Source organism: Capra hircus, chromosome 9 (genome assembly GCF_001704415.2).
Source record: "Capra hircus breed San Clemente chromosome 9, ASM170441v1, whole genome shotgun sequence".
Lineage (NCBI taxonomy): Eukaryota > Metazoa > Chordata > Mammalia > Artiodactyla > Bovidae > Capra > Capra hircus.
Genome location: NC_030816.1, coordinates 2,520,685 through 2,543,720, shown reverse-complemented (window position 1 = coordinate 2,543,720; position 23,036 = coordinate 2,520,685). Strand labels below are relative to the sequence as shown.

At 35.0% G+C, this 23,036-nt stretch overlaps 1 protein-coding gene across 5 annotated transcripts in view; it reads right to left on the bottom strand.

The window, feature by feature from the left end:
* The window catches only part of SENP6 (SUMO1/sentrin specific peptidase 6), a 131,361-nt gene that overhangs the window by 42,168 nt on the left and 66,157 nt on the right, over nt 1-23,036 (bottom strand). For all 5 annotated transcript variants that reach the window (XM_018052876.1, XM_018052877.1, XM_018052878.1 and 2 more), the window contains 3 exons: nt 20,178-20,248; nt 5,300-5,448; nt 308-695 (listed from right to left, as the gene is read on the bottom strand). In XM_018052876.1, coding sequence (XP_017908365.1) covers nt 308-695; nt 5,300-5,448; nt 20,178-20,248 — 608 coding nt within the window. The remainder of the gene's footprint in view (nt 1-307; nt 696-5,299; nt 5,449-20,177; nt 20,249-23,036) is intronic.

Sequence of the window (23,036 nt, the reverse complement as noted above, 5' to 3'; positions counted from 1 at the left end):
TTAAAGTAACTGGGTCAAAGTTAGAAAGTTGGTCCTAACTGGCAACTGACCTAAGACTAGGGCCAAGATCTATGCTCTTTTTTAAAAAAACTACTTAAAATGGATAGGGTAAGGACAAAGTCTAAGTCAGCTATTATTTTTCAATTACATGGGCAGTTTTAATAATCTACCGCAAAAGCATGTCATATAACGATACAAAAAAACCTTTTAAAACTACACTTCAGAAATATGCTCATGCTCACATTAGAAATATATGTGAAAAATATTAGACCCATATAAGCAATACTAAAGAGACTAAAATACTTACTTGGATCATTTAGGTCTGACAAGCTTGTTTTCCTTTCTTTCAGGTTTGTGATTTTGGCTACTTTTGCCCTAGATAGAATGACTTTTCCATTAGTATGTAAATAATTCTGTCCACTCTCATCACAACTCACAATAATATCAATTGGAATCTTTCCCACACTGTTGCCATAAAACTTCTTGGCTGGTAATATTGTGTTTTGTGACTTCTGTCCTCCAGAATTCTGGTGAGTTGATGTTCTTAATGATAATCCAGCAGAGTCATTCAAGGTTACAGTTTGTCTGCAGTTTCTCTGCAAATCCTTAGAAAAATGAATACCACAACTTTGGCATTTGGTCTGATTTTCTTTTTCTTTCCCACATTTTGGACAAAATCCACACTGTTTAGAAACCTTAGAATCCAAAAGAAAGAAAGGAAAAAAAAAAGACTGGCATTTTATTTCAACATCATGGAACGACAACAATAATCTCAAAATTAATCTCCTGTTTCTCATCACCATCACTATGGCTACCACAAAATCCTGAATGTTACTTGGGATTTAGCATCACAACACTGGAAGGAATTTTCGAAACCATCTAGTCCAGTAGTATTCAAATCAGAGTATGTATATTCCTCAAGGGCTACATAAAGATTTTCTAAGGAATACAGGGCATAAATAATCTTAAGGTAAATCAATATTTAGATGTTCAAGTCATACATATAACCCTTCCAAAAACTGGTCTGATTATGCTTATGTCAAAGTATCACCTGCCACAAATGTTCTCATACTTTAAAAAAAAAAAAAGAATGCTAAATCCAACTTCCATTTGAAATATTAAAATGGTACATGGCCCTAGGGTATAAAAATCACCAAACCAAACAGAAAGATAATGTTACATGCTGGAAAAATGAATTGATTCTAAGTTCTGGTTAAGACAATCTTTTACAAGGTAATTTATTTCTAAATTATCAGCGCTACAAAAATAGTTCAAGGAAGGCCCAATCTAGGCCTCTTACAATTATGATACCATTAAAAAAGTTTTTTTGACAGTAGAGTATCATATGATTTTGAAGCCTATAACGTAGAAGGAGTTCAAGGTATTTGGTGATATTACTGTAATAAAGCTCTTTCCATACTCATGTACCTATTTATGTGAACAAGGTTCTTCAGCACTTACATCTATAAGAAGGAAAACATGAATAGATGCTGAATCCAGTTTCAATATGTAACATAATATTCATCCATGGACATATAAAATAATTGAAAAAAATAGTCTGTAATTAAAAGATGCACCTCCAATAATTTTGCTTTTACATCAAACTATTCATCAAACTTTGTATAAAATATATGGCTTTAATAATTATATACTATTAACAAGTGTGTATTATTAATTTGGATGTCCCCAGATCCATATATGAGGAGACTGATCTAAATATTCTATTTTAAAAGGTAACTGTGTCAACTATTACATCCTGTGTGACCTTTTAAATTCAGGATGAAAAATGCTAAATGTCAACTTAAGAATACATAAGAGGATAATATAGTCATTTAAAATTCTTATACGTGACAGAAGACATCACGTAGTTTCAGGACCAACAGATAGGTGGTAATTATATATGATTAAATATATAGAATTACATTTCAAAATTCACCAAACTGAATGCTTAAGTTCTATGCATTTTTACTTTAGGTAAATTTATGACTCAAAAATATGTACACAAACAAAAAAGGCCTATAAAGACCACTGCTCTAGACTTACCTGTTCGCTGTAAAGATGAAAAAAACTGAAAGAGAAATTGCTAACTTTGCCCAACTGACCATGACAAAGCTGTTCTAAGATACCAGGTTACCTTCTTGAGGGTCTACCCCAGACAACAAAAAGGGATGGAATTTGTTACCCAGATAACACAACGGAATGAAAACCAACCAGGGCAAAATTAAACTTAATAGGTAGAACTTCAGCTTGGCATATGTAGATTGTACTTTTTTTTTTCCCCTCTGCCAAGACATAAAGAATTCAATTATGCTATTTTGAATGCATATGTAATTCATGTGAACAACTGGTTAGATACAAAGGGAGCAGTCCCTACCTACATACTACCCAATGATGAAATATCTAAACCTCTTAAAAAAAAAAAATCTAAACCCCCTCATTTTCATGATGAGCATAGATCTCCACATCTAGCTAGGTTTTAAACACATCCATTTACGTGAAAACTAGACCCTCATTTGTCACAGTGGGAGTCAGCTCTATGTAAGCTAATTCTGTCTTTTATTAAGAAGAATCAAGGATATCATCAAGCTGGGTTCAGACTGGCTCCAATGCTTTAGTGTCTAAAATAAAGGGTACATTTCAATAAAAAGAACCCTATGGAAAAACAATACTTTCACATATTTGCTTTTATAAAATTGATACTGAAACAGAAAAAGCACTTCCCTACTATTAAAAATTTTAATATTAAAATATAGAAGGAACTAGATCATGAGCTATTATCATATGCCATCCACAGGCTAAGAAACAGGTATCTTAGAACTGTTTGCAGCAATTAGGAACAAAATGCAGATCAGCTTAACGAAACATGGTATTACGCTGTTCACGATAAAAACTAGAGATTAAGAATTTTATCAACCTAGTGATCAAAAAACTAGAATCTCAACATTATTCAATTATTTTTAGTAAAGGAGCAAATTTTCTTAACAGTTTTAAGTTAAATATAAATTCCTTCAGAAAACAAAGATTAATTAAAGTGTCATTTCCCCCCTCTTTGGTCAATGGAACACTTTAAAATAAATCCAAATCTCATTATCACATATTATCTGCCAGTCTATACACATTAATAATAATCTGTATACTTAATAAGAATAAGCGTGTCTTTTATGAGACACCACTGAGACAATTTCATGTTTTGTTAAATATTCTTAACCTGTTATAATCTCATTAAATACCAAAGACTTCATTTTCTTACAAGCAGTATGTAATGTGAAATTTCACAGACTATACATGGTAAGAAAAACCACTCATCTTGTTAAAAAATTTTAAATTACATAGAGGATGGCTACAATCCATTCGTTATCTCCACTAAGAAAAGAATAAGTGGCACAGAAGTTAAGAGTAAAAAGAAAGAAAATATATTTTCAATGTTAAAAAAAAATTCTGAGGCTTTTAGCGGGCATGCCTAAGGAAGGAAGGATGGTGTGTGGGGGAAGCAGCTTTCTTCTTTTCCCCTCCTTTCCAGGGGTCCAGCAAAGGGCTAAGCAGTGTGGGTGACGACAGCAGAGCCCAAGCCAACCTTAGGCTTGTGTGCCAGAAAACTGGTCACAGAAAACTCAACTGAGCAAACACACTGGAGATAATGGCAGAGAGGTTTCTCAGTGAGAGAAGGGAGTTACAAAAACATGCAAAGCACAAAAGGCTAAAATAAACACTGTGGTGTTGGACTAGAATTGGAGTTATTAATGTACACTCATGAATTTTAATATATACTAAATATTAACACATATATATACAAATATTCCTAGTTCAGTCTGCTGAGAGGGCCTACAAATTTGACACCCAGTAGCAACAAGCACAACTACTGCCCAAATATCTTCCTTTCACTTATACAAACAATGATTCCTTGGAGAAATGCATGACTACAGAGCTGATACAGAGAAATACAAAGAAATCTAGACCACCTGGTTATACCAGAAAGCAGGTACTCAAATAATGATGGGGATACGTCAAAAAGAAAACAGCCAGCTTGAAGAACTTTCCATGGGCCAAATCTAGGGCAATTTGAGCATCAAACTGCTCAAATTGCTCAGCTGTGGAGAATAACCTTTCTGAGAAAAATAAGAATCTATGTCTCCATGCTGATAAAAATAGAAACTATGGTAAATGTGAGATAAGAAAAAATTCTTATTAACAAATAAGTATAGAAACACTAGGGAACTCCCAGGTGGCTCAGTGGTAAAGAATCTGCTTGCCAGCGCAGGAGATTTGTTAGATCCTTGGGTCGGAAAGAGTAGGAAATGGCAACTTGCTCCAATATTTCTGCCTGGAAAATTCCATGGACTGAGAAGCCTGGCAGGCTACAGTCCATAGAGTCACAGAGTCAGACATGTAATGAGTAACTGAGTACACAGAAATACCCATTAAAAACACCTACTAAAATACCTGGAAAACGAGACAGCAAAAGAGACACAGATGTATAGAACAGTCTTTTGGACTCTGTGGGAGAGGGAGAGGGTGGGATGATTTGGAAGAATGGCATTGAAACATGTATATTATATATGAAATGAAAAATAAATTAATAAAAAGAGAAAAAATAAAAACTAAAAATAAAACACCTGGAAAAATCTAGAAGAGTACATCTTAAACAAGATAAAAGTGAGTATCAGCAATAATGTCAAAATCAACATTATATACCTCCTGATATGATGCAATAGATCATAGCATCACCTCTGAGGAATCTTGAAAAATACATACATCATGAAGAACCTGCAGACCAATTCAACGTGAGGTACAAAATAAGCGGCCTATATTTCTTACAAATATCAAGGTTACGAATGACAAAGGAACATCAAGGAATTATTCCAGATTAAAGAAGACTGAAGATCACCACAACTCAGTGTAACATGATCCTGAACTGGATCCTGTTTCCATAAAGGACATGGTTAGAGAAAATGTGAATGGAGTTTGTGCATTAGATGTTAATTCTGTATCCATGTTAAACATTTTTGACAGTTGTACTCTGGTCATACATGAGAATTTTATTTTTAAAAAATCCTGATTGAGAGCGATTATGTGAAGTATGGTGTAGGGAAGTATTCATACGTCTTTTCAAAAAGATATATATTCTGGATTTGTGACAACTGAAAAATGATCTAATGAAGGCAGAAATGTTTGCCAAAGTAACCTTTTCTAGTTCTCTTGCAGTCCTATTTGAAAAGATCACTACAATTTAATAAGTACTAAAAATAGTATTAATAAAAATACCAACTGATTAGCAGCAAAGAATAATTTCTCTACCCACCTCTAAATCAGTTAAACATTTTTTGGAAGCAGGAGACGGAGAAGGTGGGGTAGACTGATATGTACCACTGTGACGTTTCTGTGCAACTTTCCTTTTAATTTCAGACTCCAGGTGTGATTCAGACTCTTCTGTTTTTTTCATTATACGATCTAAAAAAAAAAAAAAAAAGGGAGGGGGAAGTACTAAAATTAAACTTCATAAATTTCTCATTTTTCACCATGAAAAAAATACTAACTCATATTGTCAAATGATGTTTTAGCTAAAAGAAACTAATGTTTCAATATGTACAAGAGAGAAAAACAGAACTTTAGGCCAGAGCCAGTAGCCATCTCCTGGTTGCTCGTCTGTGCTTCACCAGGATCACTTTCCACCTGCTCTACCGTGTACCATTTTCATCAAGTGTACCAATATTCTCTTCAGCTTGTTCTGTGCTACTAAGGCAACAGAGCACCTTCTGCACTGAGTCATGCACACGTTTCTTTTTCCTACGTTATTGTTCTTAGATCAGTAATGAGAAAAATATGAATTCAAATGTTGCGTACAACTGTTTCGATAAAGGAAAGTAATTCTCAATTTAATGGCTTTTTAGATTCAAGACACACAAAACAGAATTCTCTTCATTAGTTTTCAATGTAAAGTCAACCATTTTCATTTCTAATTAATTCATAATTAGAATTTTAAAATGATTTCACAAATTTCAAATGGAACAATTTAAAATTCATTACAATTTGACTTCATCAGCAAAGAAAACTGAACATGTATCTAAATCAAAAGTTAATGAACCTATGCTGATGACTAATTCATGTTGTTGTATGGCAGAAACCAACACATTGTAAAGCAATTATCCTCCAATTAAAAATAAAATGAAAAGGCATTTAAAGTTAATAAATCTAAAACAAAGGTGTTCTACCTGCATAATCCCAAGTATGTTAAATATTTCCATTTTCCTATCTTTAACATCCTCTATAACTGTCTTAAGAAACCCATGCAATTGTTGTTGCTTGGTACAATCACAGAGTTCCACCTCCTCAGCATTTGCTCAGTCAGAATACCTTTATTTTCCTGGATGCTGAAGCTAGAAATCTACGTAATCACTGACTTGTCCCAGTGAGTCCTTCCTCACAGTCAAGGGAATTCTACTACAGTCAAGGGTCTTAAACTCCTTCCTTCCTCTCCAATTCCACTGCCACCATATTTCAGATGCTTAACTCCTGCCTAAACTGATCTCCCTCATTCCAATTCTGTTTGCTTCAAATCATTCTCCACTACTGCTGAAGTGATCTTTCAAATGATCTAATCATTCTAATGTTTAAAGTGTTAGTCACGCAGTCATGTCTGACTCTTTGTGACCCCAAAGACTGTAGCCTGCCAGGATTCTCTGTCTATGGGATTTTCCAAGCAAGAATGCTGGAGTGGGTTGGCATTTCCTTCTCCCTAATGCTGAAAATCTTTCAATAATTTCAGTAGCTTAGGAAAAAAGTCTAAACCCCATATCTTAGCAAGGTGAAGTTTGTATTGATATTCCAGTCTTAATTTTAAAAAGAAACAAAAACCCTATACCTCAAAGAAGTGCATTTCTCCAGGGTATTTTCTTTCTCACCCTCATATATATGTCATTCTCTTTGCAAGCAAAGTCCTCCCTATTTATCTAGTAAACTCAAACTATTCTTCATGAAGAAGCTACCTCTGGCCCACACTATGCATGATGAAGCACATCCTCAGAGCTTCCACAGCACTTTATCCATACTTCTATTAGCACTCATTTCATTCTCTGCTAATTATTTACACTGATCTGTTTCCTCCATTATACTGTCAGCTCTGAAAAAGTAGAAACGATATTTTACTCATGTTTTCTCAGTGTTTAGAAACTGCACAAGGCAAGGGCTCAAAACATGTTTACTGGATTAATGAATCACATTATAAAACATCATATGACACAGGTTTTAGTAACAGATCTGGATATGTCAGGACTCAGCCAGGGAGAGGAAGGAAAAGCTGCTCCCGAGAACACCTTAGGTTACGGAGCAGATGCTCCAGCCAGAGCATCCAGGTGTTAGTTATATTCCTATGAAAGCTAACATTGGTATGGCGTTAAATGGATTAGATCAGATCTAAAAAGAAGTTTCCAAATAAATGAGTATTAAAGAACTAGAATGTGGCACTAAGTAAAAAAAAAAAAAAAAAAAAGAGGCAGACAAGATATGGAATTCAGAAAATATACAGTTATCTGGAATACACAACCGATTACTGGCATAATTTAATTTACAGAGACAGCTATCTTAAAACATGGGACTTTTTTTCTCCTCCAACTTTTTTTGGTCTTACTAATTAAATTTTTGTATGCATACAAAACAGCTTTTTCCTTTTAAACATATTTTAGGAATCTCTGTAATCCCTACAAAATCTTTGCAAATCATGTTGCTCAAGTATGTCTCTATATCGTTTTCCTGCCAGACCCTACTTAGAGAATGACATTTTAAAAACTATTATCATTTCAATCCAGATCATATAATCACACTCTTCTGTCCACTGCTGCTATCTCATCATGTCTATGTCACATTTTTCTCTACCACATAATTAACAAGGGAGAAACGAGTGGCCCAAGCCCTGAAAGAAACAGGAAAATTTTTATTGATCACAGAGAAAAACAGTTATAGATGCACATCTTTATCCACTCCTGTGTCGATGAGCATCCAGGATGCTTCCTGGCTATTGCCATCACAATGCTCCATCTATTGCTGCTCTGGCTATTACAATGCTCTGGCTAGTGCTGGCAGTGCTTCAATGAACACTGGCGTGCAGGGATCTTTTCAAACTGTGGTTTTCTCTGGGTATATGCTCAGGAGTGAGATAGGTAAGATCTTATGGGAGCTCTGTTTTTGGTCTTTTAGGGAAGCTCCATACTGTTCTCCACAGTGGCTGTACCAATTTACATTCCCACCAACAAGGTAGAAGGGTTCCTTTTTCTTCTTGACAAATATACACCACTATCTATAAAACAGGTAACTAAATACACACACACATACCAGAAGAAAAACCCAGAACCAATATACAAAGTACCAAAAGAGCTAATGTTAAATAATCCAGTACTACGACCGGCTCACTAATTACTCTGAGAAAATTAATTCTGGAGAAACTAATTTCAGCAAATTAGATAAAAAAGAAACTGCTTTCCCAACTTAAAGATTTACACCATAAGATGGCATTTAAAATACTGCCTTCAATATTGTACTTAATCCTCATTTATGGCCTAACAAGCCCAATCCTGTAATTATTTCATGGGCCCAATTAAATAATGTGCTAGCAATCAGTAATTTCCTCACCTGGAAATATAAGATGTTCATTTACATTGAACACCTAATGTTCATATGTTCCCCCCAAAGTTTATTTTACAATAGCTTATATATATATTAGTATATCCTTTTTCAGCTGGATTATATCTGTAATATGGAAACTTCTGTATCATTGTTATTATAAAATGATTTCAAAGATTTTCATTAATTTTTAAGAAAACAAATTTTGGCCCCCAAAAAGACAATAGAGGAAAACAATTTTAAAATCTTACCCCTCCCTCAATCAAGATTATAGGGTACCAAAAGAGACAGAAACAGAAATAACGACATACTTAGAAGTTTTAAGATGAAGCTTTGTCTTAAGGTAAACACAGCTAAGAAGATTATGATAATTCATGTGAAAATTAACTAGCTTCAAATTATAGCCAGAAATATAAAATGGCTAAATACTTAAAACTTGATGAGTATAAAAAAACAGCAAATCCCTAACAAGAGGCTCATGAAAGTTTTAGCAGCTGACTATGAAAGGTATTTCCAAACCCTCAAAGTACTCCAGGGAGATACTTAAGATAAAACCTATCCCCAATCCCTCCACCTTTTAGGGATGAGAAGGTGAATAGAGTATTAATCCAAGACCACACAAAACAAACACCAATATTAAGATGGGGCACCATAAAACTCCTAAAAGAAAACATAAGCAGAACATTCTCTGCCATAAATCATACCAATGTTTTCTTAGGTCAGTCTCTCAAAGCAACAGAAATAAAAGCAAAAAATAAAAATAAAAAATAAACCAATGAGACCTAATCCAACTAACAAGCTTTTGCACAGCTAAAGAAACCATCAGCCAAACAAAGACAATCTATGAACTGGGAGAAATTATTTGCAGATGATGTGACCAAAAAGGGCTTAATTTCCCAAAATATATAAATAGCTCATGAAAAACAAACAACCTAATCAAAAAATAGGCAAAAGACAAAAACAGACATTTCTCCAAAGAAGACACACAAATGGACAACAGGTGCATGAAAAGATGCTCAACATTACTAATTACTAGAGATTATTAGAGAAGTGCAAATCAAAAGCTACAATGAGCTATCACCTCACACCAGTCAGAATGACCACTATCAAAAAATCTGCAATAAATGCTGGAGAGGATGTGGAGAAAAGGAAACCCTTCTGCACTATTGGTGGGAATGTAAACTGATACAGCCATTATGAAGAACAGCATGGAGAGTGCTTAAAAAAAAAAAAAAAACTAGGAATAAACCTACCATATGACCCAGCAATCCCACCACTGGGCATACACCCTGAGAAAACTGCAATTCTAAAAGACATATGCACCCCAATGTTCACTGCAACACTATTTACAACTGCCAGGACATGGAAGCAACCTAGATGTCCATCCACACAAGAATGGATAAAGAAGATGTGATACATATATACAACAGAATATTACTCAGCCTTGAAAAAGAATAAATGTGTCAGTTCCAGTGAGGCAGATGAAACTAGAGCCTGTTATACAGAGTGAAATATGTCAGAAAGAGAAAACCAAATATATTTTAACACAGATATATGGAATCTAGAAAACTGCTATTGATGAACCCACTAGCAGGGAAGGAATGGAGATGCAGATGAAGAGAACGGACTTGTGGACACAGTGGGACGAATGGAGAAAGCAGCACTGACATACATGCACTACCACGTGTACAACAGATGGTTGGCGAGAAGCTGCTCTGTAACACAGGGAGCCCAGTCTGGTGCTCTGTGATGATGAGAGAGGCGGCAAGGGACAAGCGGAGGGGCTCCGGAGGGAAGGGATACATGTACAGTCACGGCTGATTCGTGTATGGCAGAAACCAATAATGTTGCAAAGCAAGTTTCTTAAAATTAGAAAATTTTAAATAAAATATTCTTTACAATAAAAAAAAAACTACAATGAGGTATCACCCTATACCAGTCAGAATGGCCATCCAAAGGTCCAGCAACAATAAACGTTGGAGACGTTGTGGAGAAAAGAAAACCCTCCTACACTGTTAGCAGGAATATAAATTAGTGCAGCCACTATGGAGAACAGTATGGAGTTCCTCAAAAAACTAAAACTACAACTACTATATGATCTAGCAATCCAGACAAAACTCTGGTCCAAAAAGACACATGCAGGCTTCTGGTTAAAGACGATGGAGCAGGACGTACTCCTCCTGCAAGGACACCGAAATAACAACTAGCTTTTGAAGAACCACTGACAGGAGAACGCCGCTGCTGCTGCCAAGTCACTTCAGTCGTGTCCGACTGTGCGACCCCACAGACGGCAGGAGAACACTGGAACCCACCAAAAAAATGTACCCCACATCCAAAGACCAAGGAGAAGCTGCAGCGAGACCGTAGGAGGGGGGCAATCATGATACAATCAAATCCCATACCTGCCAGTGGATGATGTACAAACTGGGGAACAACAATACCAAACAAGTTCTCCCACTATCGTGAAGGTTCTCAACTCCACATCAGGCTTCGCAGCCTAGGGATCTGGAAAAGGACTGGGAATGCCCAGGGAGTATGAGCTTGAAGGCCAGTGGGATTTGACTACAGGACTTCCACAGGACTGGAGGAAACAGAGACTCCAGTCTTGGAGGGCACAAACAAAACCTTGCCCACACCAAGACCCAGAGAAAAAGAGCAGTGACCCCACAGGAGACTGAACCAAAACCCCCTGGTAGTGCTGAAGGGTCTCCTGCGGAGGCATGGGTTGGCAGAGTCGGAGACTCTTTGTGACCCCATGGGCTGTAGCCCATCATGCCCCTCTGTCCGTGGGATTCTCCAGGCAAGAACACTGGAGTGGGGTGCCATGCTCTTCTCAGGGGATCTTCCTGACCCAGGGATCAAACCCATGACTCTTGCATCTCCTGCACTGGCAGGTGAGTTTTTACAACTAGTGCCACCTTTGTTGGCTCATACGTGTATAATTACCATAATCAATAATTATCTTAAATGGATTAAATGTACCAATTAAAAGACACAGACTGGCTGTGTGGATGAAAATAAGTACATGTATGCACTTCCACTTAGCACATCACTCTGCTGGAACCCCCAAATTGCATGTCATTATTTTATAATGTTCGTTTAATCACGTTCCCATTATGACTGGCAATTCTAATTATCTTTTATTTTTTTGTCTGGCTATTTCTTGTGAAAACTGATAAACATCTATTACTAATGTGCTTACGAAACTCTCACTCACTCAATACCACTGTATCATGATTGATCAACAGAAAAATAACAGAATTCTAAATACCCAAAGCTACTGTTTAATAGAAAAGCCTGTCATTCCTTTTTAAAACCCAGATGCATATGAGAATTATCTTTGAATTAAAAAAAAAAATACCAATGCCTGTTTTATTTTTTCCAAAGCTCCAGATACGCTTCTAACGAGCAGCCATGTTTGAAAACAACTGGACTATATTATGATATTTTACTTTTACCTAGCTGGTTTCCCTTTTGCTATTCATATTCAATGCTCCCATATCATTCACTTTATATTTTCCAATTTCTCCATCTCTTCTTTCTTTGATATTCTTTCTTATCAAGTGTAGCAGAAAGGTTTTTGTATACATACATACAAATAGCATGTATAATATATATATTTTAGAAAACTTACCAATTTTTGCCTAACTAAAAACCTTGCAATATTTTGATTCCACTTGTTTGACTTAATATGAAAAGAATGCTAGATTTATAATTTAAAAAAATAAACAGGTATGCAACAAGAAATCAAAGGTGTCCTGTATAGCACAAGTAACTATAGTCAGTATCTTGTAATAATCTATAATGGAAAATAATCTTAAAAATAATATATATGTATATGTATAACTGAATCACCTTGCTTTGCACCTGAAACATTGTAAGTCAACTCTACTTCAATAAAATATATATATTATGGATAAGAATAAATAAATAACTTACATTAAGGCAAATGTAAAAAAATTACATGCACTCCAATGTTCAGAGCAACACTGTTTAGAATAGTCAAGACATGGATGCAAGATAAATGTCCATCAACAGATGAACGTGTAACAGACAGACAGACAGGAATACCACCCCACCATAAAAAAGAAAGAAATAATGCCATCTGTAGCAACATGGATGGACCTAGAGGTTATCATACTAAATGAAGTAAGTCAGACAGAGTATCATATGACATCGCATATCAATATATGTGGGATCTAAAGTATGATACAAATGAACTCAATTAAAAATACCAGAAACAGACTCACAGACAGAAAACAAATCTACGATTAAAAAAGGGGAAAGGGGTGAGACAAATAAATTAGGAGTTAGGGATTAGCAGATACAAACTACTATATATAAAATAGACAAATACCAAGATAAGGCCCTACTGTATAGCACAGAGAACTATATTCAATATCTTGTATTAATAATAATCTAGTGGAAAAGAATATGAAAAACAACGCATACTATACATATAACTGAATTATTCTGCTGTACACCAGAAACTAAAACTGTAAATCAACTATACTTTGATTAAAAAAAGAAGAAGATTAGAGTATTTCCTGGTGGATTTTCTAGCTCAATGTCTTTTTAATATACCACCCTATGTCCAGGTATGCAGAAAAGGTAAATATGGAAGCTATTATGAGACAAGTAAAAGCGGTTGAATCTACGCTTTCAAAAAGAATGGTCCTCCATAAAAAGACTGTTTATAGTAGCTCTCCTCATAAAAAAAACAAACAAACAGACAAACCTAGAAACAACTCAGGTATCCATCATAGGAGATTGATAAATAAACTGTTACAGCCCTACAATACAATACTAGAGAAGAACAAACTGCTGATGCACCAACACTGGTGAATGTCGAAAATTCATCCTGAGTGAAAAGAAGAAGTACATAAGAGTGTATACACTGTATTATTCCACTTATGTGAGAATGGTTACCTATGATGGGGCAGTGATGAGAAGTAACTGGTAGGAACACGAGGGAATATTCTGAAGTGATGATATCATTTACACTATGTGTTCCCAGGGCCTTGGGTTACAAAGGTGTGTATACCTGTCAAAATGTATTCAACTGTACATTTATGACTTGTCAATTTCATTATATGTAAATTCTATTTCAAAAGAAAACAAATACATATTGAACTCTAATCAAGTGTCTGCTGAAGTGTTTAGGAGTAAAACTAAACTGGTGTTTGTAATTTTAAATGTACTGGAAAAAGTAGATGAATTTATAAAAAATGATTAGATATACAAATACATAATGAACTAGTGTTCATTACAGAATCTATGTGGTACGTGTAAATTCACTTTTAAAAGTTAGCTTTTTGGTATGTTTGAAAATTTTCATAATAGAAGTTGGAGGTTGGGTGGGGCAAGGATAAGGACAGCCCTTTATTTTTGTTTGAAAATTTAGCTCTGCTGGAAGATATATACCTCAAGGATAGTTAGGATACAAACAGCTATCTTTATAATGGTATTATGGTTATTTATTTGCTTTTAAGTTATTTTTATTACCTTTTAAAAGAGAAAGACAAATTAGAAAAATGGTTTTCTCCATCATGTCACTGTTACTATGACCGATTTTCATTATAAAATAAAATTAAAGTCATATATCATATTCTCATCATAATCTCCTTAAAAATCACTTTGGGCTATGCTGAATATGTGTGATAAACAGAGAACACAACAGGCAAAGAACCCAACAGCCAGACATGAATAAAAGAAGAAACTCAAATGGCCACTTAACATATAAAATGCCTGGTCATTAATAAGGAAATGTGGAAGAACAAATACTACTTCCCAATCAGTCTGGCAAAGCCTGAAAGAATGGTAAGATCTAATACTGCTGAGGAGCATATGAGCAAATAAACATAGATCATGCCTGCTGGGTGCTGATACCCTTTATAGAAAGCATTTTGGCAGAAACATATCAAAAGTCTTTAAAAGGTACATAACTTTTGACCATGTAATTTTATTTCTAAGGACTTGATCTAAGGAAATAACATAAAATACACAAAATGTGCTAAATTATTAATAATATATAATATCAAAACATTAAAAATTTAATTATACTATATAAATATAGTGGGTCACTTCACATCTATTAAAAAATAAGAGACTTGGCTATAGTCCTTTTGATTCTTTTAATTGTATCTTTCATTTTGGTTTTCTTCTGGAATTCCAGTATCTCTTAATGAGAGTACAGAAACCAGATAATATCATAACAAAGTCAAGATGCAAGTTATAGAATACATACAGTATAAATGCATCAAAAAATAGCTATATATGCATAGAAGTCTGGCAAGTTATCAATATATGTTAAAATACTAAAAGAAGATACCTTGACTGATTAAGATAAGGGGATATATTTCTTCTGCAAATGAGTTAAACACTGCTAAGTCAGATGATTTAAGTTAGAATCATAATGTAATTATGAAATCATAAGTTAATTACATTAAGAATGTAATTAAATATTTACTCAGAGACAGCATATAACATCTATTAATTCAAAATCAGAATGAAAAACAAAAACGAAGCTTAAGAAATAAGAAAAAAAGAGAGAGATCTTAATTAAGATGTTATTTTTCATGCTTAGAAAAACTAAAACCACCACCAAACAAAAAATTAACAGGATATGTGACATGTCCAAAAATTATACCAACACTTAGTTTTTACAAGCTTTAGTTTAACTGTACAGAACTGCTTTATCAGTACTTACGAGCCTAGTGCTGATAAATAACTATACTTCATATTAAATGCCTCTTAAATGCAAAATAAAGGAGAAAAATAATAAAGGAAGTCCTCTTAAGTGTTAAGAACTATCAAAAGACAGTGATACCTTTAAAGGAGGAAATTATTCCAGGTGCTATGCCACTAACTACTGATCCTGGGGTTTGGAAATAGTATTTTAAAAGCTATCTCCAAGGAAATCCTAACAGAAAAATGCAATCTTTATGAAACAAAATACACAACATTATTATAGCCCTATCATTCATACTATATCCAAGTATATATGAACCTACCTAACACAAAACTGAACTGACCTAACACGAAAGAGCTATCAGTTCAGTTCAGTGCAGTCGCTTAGTCGTGTCCAACTCTTTGCAACCCCAAGGACTGTAGCACGTCAGGCTTCCCTGACCATTACCAACTCCCAGAGCTTGCTCAAACTCAAGTCTATTTAGATGGTGACGCCATCCAACCATCTCATCCTCTGTCATCCCCTTCTCCTCCTGCCTTCAATCTTTCCCAGCATCAGGGTCTTTTCAAATGAGTCAGTTCTTCGCATCAGATAGTCAAAGTATTACAGCTTTAGCTTCAGCATCAGTCCTTCCAATGAATATTCAGGACCGATTTCCTTTAGGATGGATTGGTTGGATCTCCTTGCAGTCGAAGGGACTCTCAAGAATCTCCTCCAACACCACAGTTCAAAAGCATCAATTCTTCAGCGATCAGATCTCTTTATAGTGCAAAGACCATAGCTTTGACTAGATGGACCTTCCCGGCAAAGTGATGGATGTCTCTGCTTTTTAATATGCTGTCTAGGTTGATCATAGCTTTTCTTCCAAGGAGCAAGCATCTTTTAATTTCATGGCTGCAGCCACCATCTGCAGTGACTTAGATCCCAAGAAAATAAAGTCAGCCACTGTTTCCACTGCTTCCCCATCTATATGAAGTGATGGGACTGGATGCCATGATCCTAGTTTTCTGAATGTTGAGTTTTAAGCCAATTTTTTCACTGTCCTCTTTTACCTTCATCAAGAAGCTCTTTAGTTCTTCTTCACTTCCTGCCATAATAGTGGTGTCCTCTGCATATCTGAGGTTATTGATGTTTCTCCCGGCAATCTTGATTCCAGCCTGTGGTTCTTTCAGCCCAGCGTTTCTCATGATGTACTCTGCATATAAGTTAAATAAGCAGGGTGACAATATACAGCCTTGACGTACTCCTTCTCCTATTTGGAACCAGTCTGTTGTTCCATGTCCAGTTCTAACTGTTGCTTCCTGACCTGCATACAGGTTTCTCTAGAGGCAGGTCAGGTGGTCTGGTATTCCCATCTCTTTCAGGATTTTCCAGTTTACTGTGATCTACACAGTCAAAGGCTTTGGCATAGTCAATAAAGCAGAAATAGATGTTTTTCTGGAACTCTCTTGCTTTTTCCATGATCCAGCAGATGTTGGCAATTTGATCTCTGCTTCCTCTGCCTTTTCTAAAACCAGCTTGAACATCTGGAAGTTCACGGTTCACGTATGCCAGCACACCAGGACTTACGTAGCTCCCAGTACTGGTGTATTCAGTGCCCCTGACCCTGCGGCAGGCCTCTGTTGACCCATACCTCAGCTGGAGACTCCTGGACACTCGCAGGCAAGTCTGGCTCAGTCTCTTGTGGGGTCACTACAGTAAAGAGTCTGCCTGTAATGCACAAGTCCAGGGTTCAATCCTTGGGTCAGGAAGATCCCTTGGAGAAGGGAATAGCTAGCCACTCCATTATTCTTGCCTGGAGAATTCCATTAGCAGAGGAGTCTGGAGGTCTACAGTCCATGGGGTCGCAGAGTTGGACATGACTGAACAACTGCAACTAACACTGTCACTTTTTTACAAGCTAAATATACCAATATCCCTTTCCCCAAGCTAACGTGTTTCATGTGGACAGGTAATATTTATACATATACATACACACACACATATATATATATTTACACACTTTATTACGAGTCCACAGGCATAAACTGAATAAGTAAAGCAGAAAGTATAGCTTTTCCCTATAAAAAATTTCAATTAACACATGTAAAAGAAATAAAATAGAAGACTACCATTAATAAACACTGAGTAATAATCGTTGCCAGCAAGAGCCACCAAAAGATGCTAGTATTAGTGGACACAATTTTGAGGAAAATGAGGGTATCTGCATAGTGTCAGAGTCCTAAGTTATTAATAAGGAGGGGAAAATAGCTGTATGGTGGAAGAACCCACCAGAAACTACCTAAGTAGGAGATCATGTTTAACAGTAGTTAAGACAAACCAACATCATACAACCCTTGATATAATGTGCAGAAAAAGACACAACCTAACTTTCATGAAAGTTTTGCCAAAAATAAACAGCCTCAATCTAATCATAAGATGCAAAGAGCAGACTCAGTGGAAAAGACTCTAATGCTGACAAAGATGGACAGCAGAAAGAGAAGGGGACATTAGAGGATGAGATGGTTGAATGGCATCACCAACTCAATGGACATGAGTTTGAGCAAGCTCCAGGAGATGATGAAGGACAGGGAAGCCTGGAACACTGCAGTCCATGGGGCTGCAGAGTCAGACATGACTGAGCAACTTAACAACAACACATCATAAGATGACATCATTCAAACTTCCAAACAGAAAGGCATTCTACTAGTATTCTTCAAATTAATCAAGGAAACTTAGGAGATGTAACAAATGTAAGATCCTCAAACTAGATCTTGGAACAGAAAAACGTTATCAGTGAAAAATTGGTGAAATGAGACCAATGTCTGTTTGCTTAGTTTAAAATGCTATATCAGTGCCAATCTCTTAGTTTGTAAATGTACTATGACTGTAACATGTTAATAGTAAGAGCAGCTGGGTAAAGGGTAAATGAGTTCTATTTTTATAACTTTTCAGTACTCATTTAAAATGATTTTATAATAAAAAGTTTTTTTTTTTAAAGGTTATTCTTATCTATTTAATGAAAGTCATTGAATAAACAAGTTTTTTTTAAATTTCGTTATTTTCGGCTACACTGGGTCTTCACTGCTGCAGACTTTCTCTAGCTTTGCGGGTCAGGGGTTGGGGGTGGGACTCTCCAGCTGTGGTGCTTGGGCTTCACATCATGGTGGCTTCTCTTATTGCAAAGCACGTCTATCTACAAAGGTGGGCTCAGCAACTGTAGCTCACGGGCTTAGTTGCCCAGTGGCATATGGAATCCTTCCAAACCAGGGATCTAACCAATGTCTCCTGCACTGGCAGATGAATTCTTAACCACTGGACCACCAGGGAAGTGTCTGAATAAACAAAAAATTTTTGTAAAATGTCTGGGGCTTGCTGATATCTAAAACCATATAATAGGCCAAATCACTTAACTTACTGAAATGCATCTGGGTAAAGGGAATGATAACCGTACCTATTGTGTAGTTCTTCCCTGAGGATCAGAAATAAGTTTCTTTTTGATCTAGGGAGAAAATAGTAAAGCACAGTGGTTAAGAGAACATGTGGTCTTTATCATCATATAGACCTGGATTCCAGTACTAGTTTGTGTCCTTGAGCAAGTTATATAATCCCTGCGAATCTCAGTTTCTTCCTCTGTACAAAATGGAGGTAAAGCTGAACTTAGCTTATTGAGATCCTGGGTAGGGAGCTAGGAAAAAAGCAAATAATCAATGTCAAGCATCCAACTCAGCTCAAGTGCAGGGTAAGAGTTCAGTAAAGATTTAAGGTATGAATGTTAAAGAGGCTAGTCATTACTACCACATGTAATAAACCTAGTGAGCATAACTATGCATTACAAAGCATACTAATTCACATTCATAACAACTGCAAAATTATTAAGAAAGAAGCTATGTTTCAAATATTCTCTTTACAAAATATGTTCTATATATACACAAAAGATTTTCATCCAAGGTATAGAAAAATACAGGTTTTTAAAAAAAAAACAAAAACTGTTTTCAACCAGGAAAATTCAGCTGCTTAAAATCATTCAATTTTGGATAGTAAGAGCCACTACTGCTATTTAAAACAAGCAAAAGGCCTATGGGATTAAGAGATACAAACTACTATACATAAAATAGATAAGCAACAAGAATATATTCCATAGAACAGGAATTACAGCCATTATCTTGTAACAACTCAATCAACAATAACCTGTAAAAATACTAAATCACAACACTGTACACCTAAACCTAATATAATAATGTAAATCAACTATACTGCAATTAAAAAAAAAAGCCAAAAAATAAACAAGCAAAGGCCTGGGGAAAACAAGATGGACACACAGATTGAAAATCTCTAAATAACGAACATAAATTTGATGGTAGAGAAACAGCTTTCGTAAGTGTTAATTATTTTTTAAAAATTATTTCGATGTAAATTAAATTTCTACTTATAATAATATTTCAACATCTACTATTAACACAGTTTTATCAGGTATGGTCTCTTTTTAATTCAGTGATTTTCTTGTCTAGAATAATTCTGATCCTAAAATTTAGAATATATTAGGCAACCACTGAATTAACACTGTTGCACTATATTAAGATTGTAACATAATGCAACACAACATAATTTTGAAGCTATAACCCATCCAGAGTGAATATCTGGATCCTGAATTTAACCACAATGCTAATATAATCAAAAAGACTTCCAACTATCATCACCTGAATGTGTACTCTCTGAAACATTCTGCAATTTCCGATGAGAAATAAATTCTCAAGTCAGTTATTAAAAATGGGTCTATATATTTCTAGTATAACTGGGAATATTCTAAAGCCAGTGCTACATCCCTAACCTACCTTTCATACAACAACTCAAAACCCTTCACAGGTGTTAACAAATAAAACTGCACACTTACCAACACCTTGGGGCCGACTTAACCTTACAGGGTTACTTTCAAATTTTTGGACATGAGGTGGGTATTCTTTCCTAAAAAGGAAATTCATATAGTTTTACTCTAAAAGAAAAAAAAATATTTAAAAAATGAAAAAGTAGAGGGAAAACTTACAATATGTTTATCAAAAGCAAATCATAGCTTGTTACATAAAAAGTGGTACTATAAAATAACACTATATTACACAAACATACTGAACCTTAATGCACTGCAAGATCCCTAAGGGCAGTGATTTTATTTTATTTAAACTGTTAATCTATGCCAGCCAATAGTGGGCAGTCTTTCAAATAAACATTTAATAAATGAATCCAAATATTTATCCTTTCAAAGCAGTCTCTTTGGGAAGATACATATATCTCTCCAATGTACAAAATTTTAGAATTTTTCTTTTGGAACTACTTTCACAATCCACTTATAAAAACTTTAAAAAAAAGAAAGGCTTGTAATATTTCATTTTCACATGCAGTTCTGAAATAAAACAAATTACTCAGCTTAAAATAAATATCTGCCCAATTTTGCTGTAAATGTTTCTAGCTGTTTAAAAATCAAGGAATAAAGGGAATAAAGACTGAATAAGATCTTATTCTTCAGGATAATTACAAAAGCAGTAAAAAAAAGTTATATACAAAACTAGAAATCATGAAACAAGTATTCATACTGTGCAGTCACAAGTATGAATACTTGTGACCATATAATGGGGTTATAATTATATTAATACTTTTAAAATTATATTACATTGTCAGACTTCATACACAACCAATTTTCAGAATTCTGAACAGGAATCCTTAGTAAATAAGGATCCTAAAAAGTGAGAGAAGTCCAAATATACACCAGTTTGGGAGAAAAGCAAAAAACCTATAGCTAAATTATGGGATAAAACCATTAAAGAAGGAGATTTGCAACAGATGAGGGAACTACAAATAGCTACTTCCCCATCCAAATGAAAGGCTCCAAATATATTTTCATATTATTTAATGGGGGAATTAAAAGAGGTTATCCTGTTCTTTATAAATCCATTCACACAAGTGATCAAACCTATCACAAAGCAATACAATTAAGCAAAAATTAAACAAAAATCCTCACGGAGTTTTCCTTATAAGGATTTCATATTTTTATATTGCAAAAGTCAGAGCACCTGAGTTGAAAGCGAACTAAGAAAATGACAAGCAGAACATAGTAAGAGCAGTGACAGCAGTGTGCTTCTGACAACAGCTAGCAAACAGTGCGCCCAACGTGCCAGGCGCTGTTCTAAGTGCTTTGCGTCTCTTAATTGCTTTGGCCTTCACGATAACCTTATGAAGTATATACTACTGTTAGCACTTTACAGATGAGGAAACTGAGGCACAATGAGGTTAATTAACTTGGCCATGGTCACAGAACTACTAAATAGCAACACCAGAATCTGAATCCTGGCAAACTGCATCAGTTTTGGTAAGTAATGGTATTTTCATTATTATCACTGAGCAGTATGTGGTCCAACTGGGTCATTTCCACATTGTCAAAATTTTGTGAGGATACAAATTGTGAAGATGAGAATTTGCCTCAAGAGACAGCAGTACCAGTGCTATGAAAAATAAGGTTTTCAGCTCCTAACTACATTAAGCTTTAAATAAAGTACATGTTTTTATATTATACACATGTTCACACTAAAAATGATATAATATAATCTTATCCATATACACTCAATTTTCAATCTCTGTTATAACTCTACACTGGAAAAATAAAATTATCAACTATAAAATACAACCGAGGCAATAAATTTGAGGCAAAATATGATACAACGATAGTAAATTCCAAAATCTCTATGTATTAAAACAGTGGACAATAGAAACAGTAGATATTCTTAAATACTAAGGATTATCAACAAGCAAAATGATTTGACAGAGTGGCCACAAAATCTGGAAATCCAGATAGTTTGGATTTTTGTCTATTTAAATCTGCTTTACTTATTCTGGGGTATGCTATAAACACAAGTTCATTCAGTGATAACTGGCTTAAATCATCTAAGACAACGTATCAGAGATATACAGAGATTACTAATTCACTCAGCTCTCTGCTATTTGACAGAGTGCACTGAACCATGCATTGCTGATGAGGAACAAACACCACAATGAATATGTGCGTCGCAGAAGGTCCATGGCCATCACGTATTGGCATGTTAAAAATTATGTGCATGTGCCAACATTTCCAAACCTTATGGCCACTCTGTATCTGATATTTACTATATTTTGCCCTATACATAGCAAATTTTGTTTTAAAAAAATGTATTATAATAAGCAAATTACTGAAGTAAAAGCATACCTTAACTTTAATATAAGAATACAAGAATTTCAGAATAAAAGTATTTGTTTAATAAGAGAATTAAAAGAATTTTATAGATATAATCTTGTGTTAACTTTTGTTAGGTAATCAAAAATACACTTTTATGTTAACTTGTTAGTATGAAAGTTCCAACACTCTACAGACATTAAAAATTTCAAACTTCAAACTAGTATGATGCTTAAGGCTAGGATTTAATTTCCTAGTGGATTTTCTTTCCTACCTTAAACCAAGCAGAAGCAGAGAAGCGTCCCTACCGACTGGGAGCATTTTTTCTTTTTTCTTTTGCTTCTGAGAGTATGTGTTTTGTATATAAGTTTTAGAGAACCTCATTTCATGGATCATGGATCCAATATTTTACAAAGTGCATAAAACTAGATACCTTTTTCCCCCTTCTGTGCAAAACTGTTTAAATAACATCAGAATGTTTTGTTTATTAAAAGTTTGACAGGCTTCAGCTTTGGAAGTCTTTAAAAAAAATAAAATCTAGAACAAATTTAGATT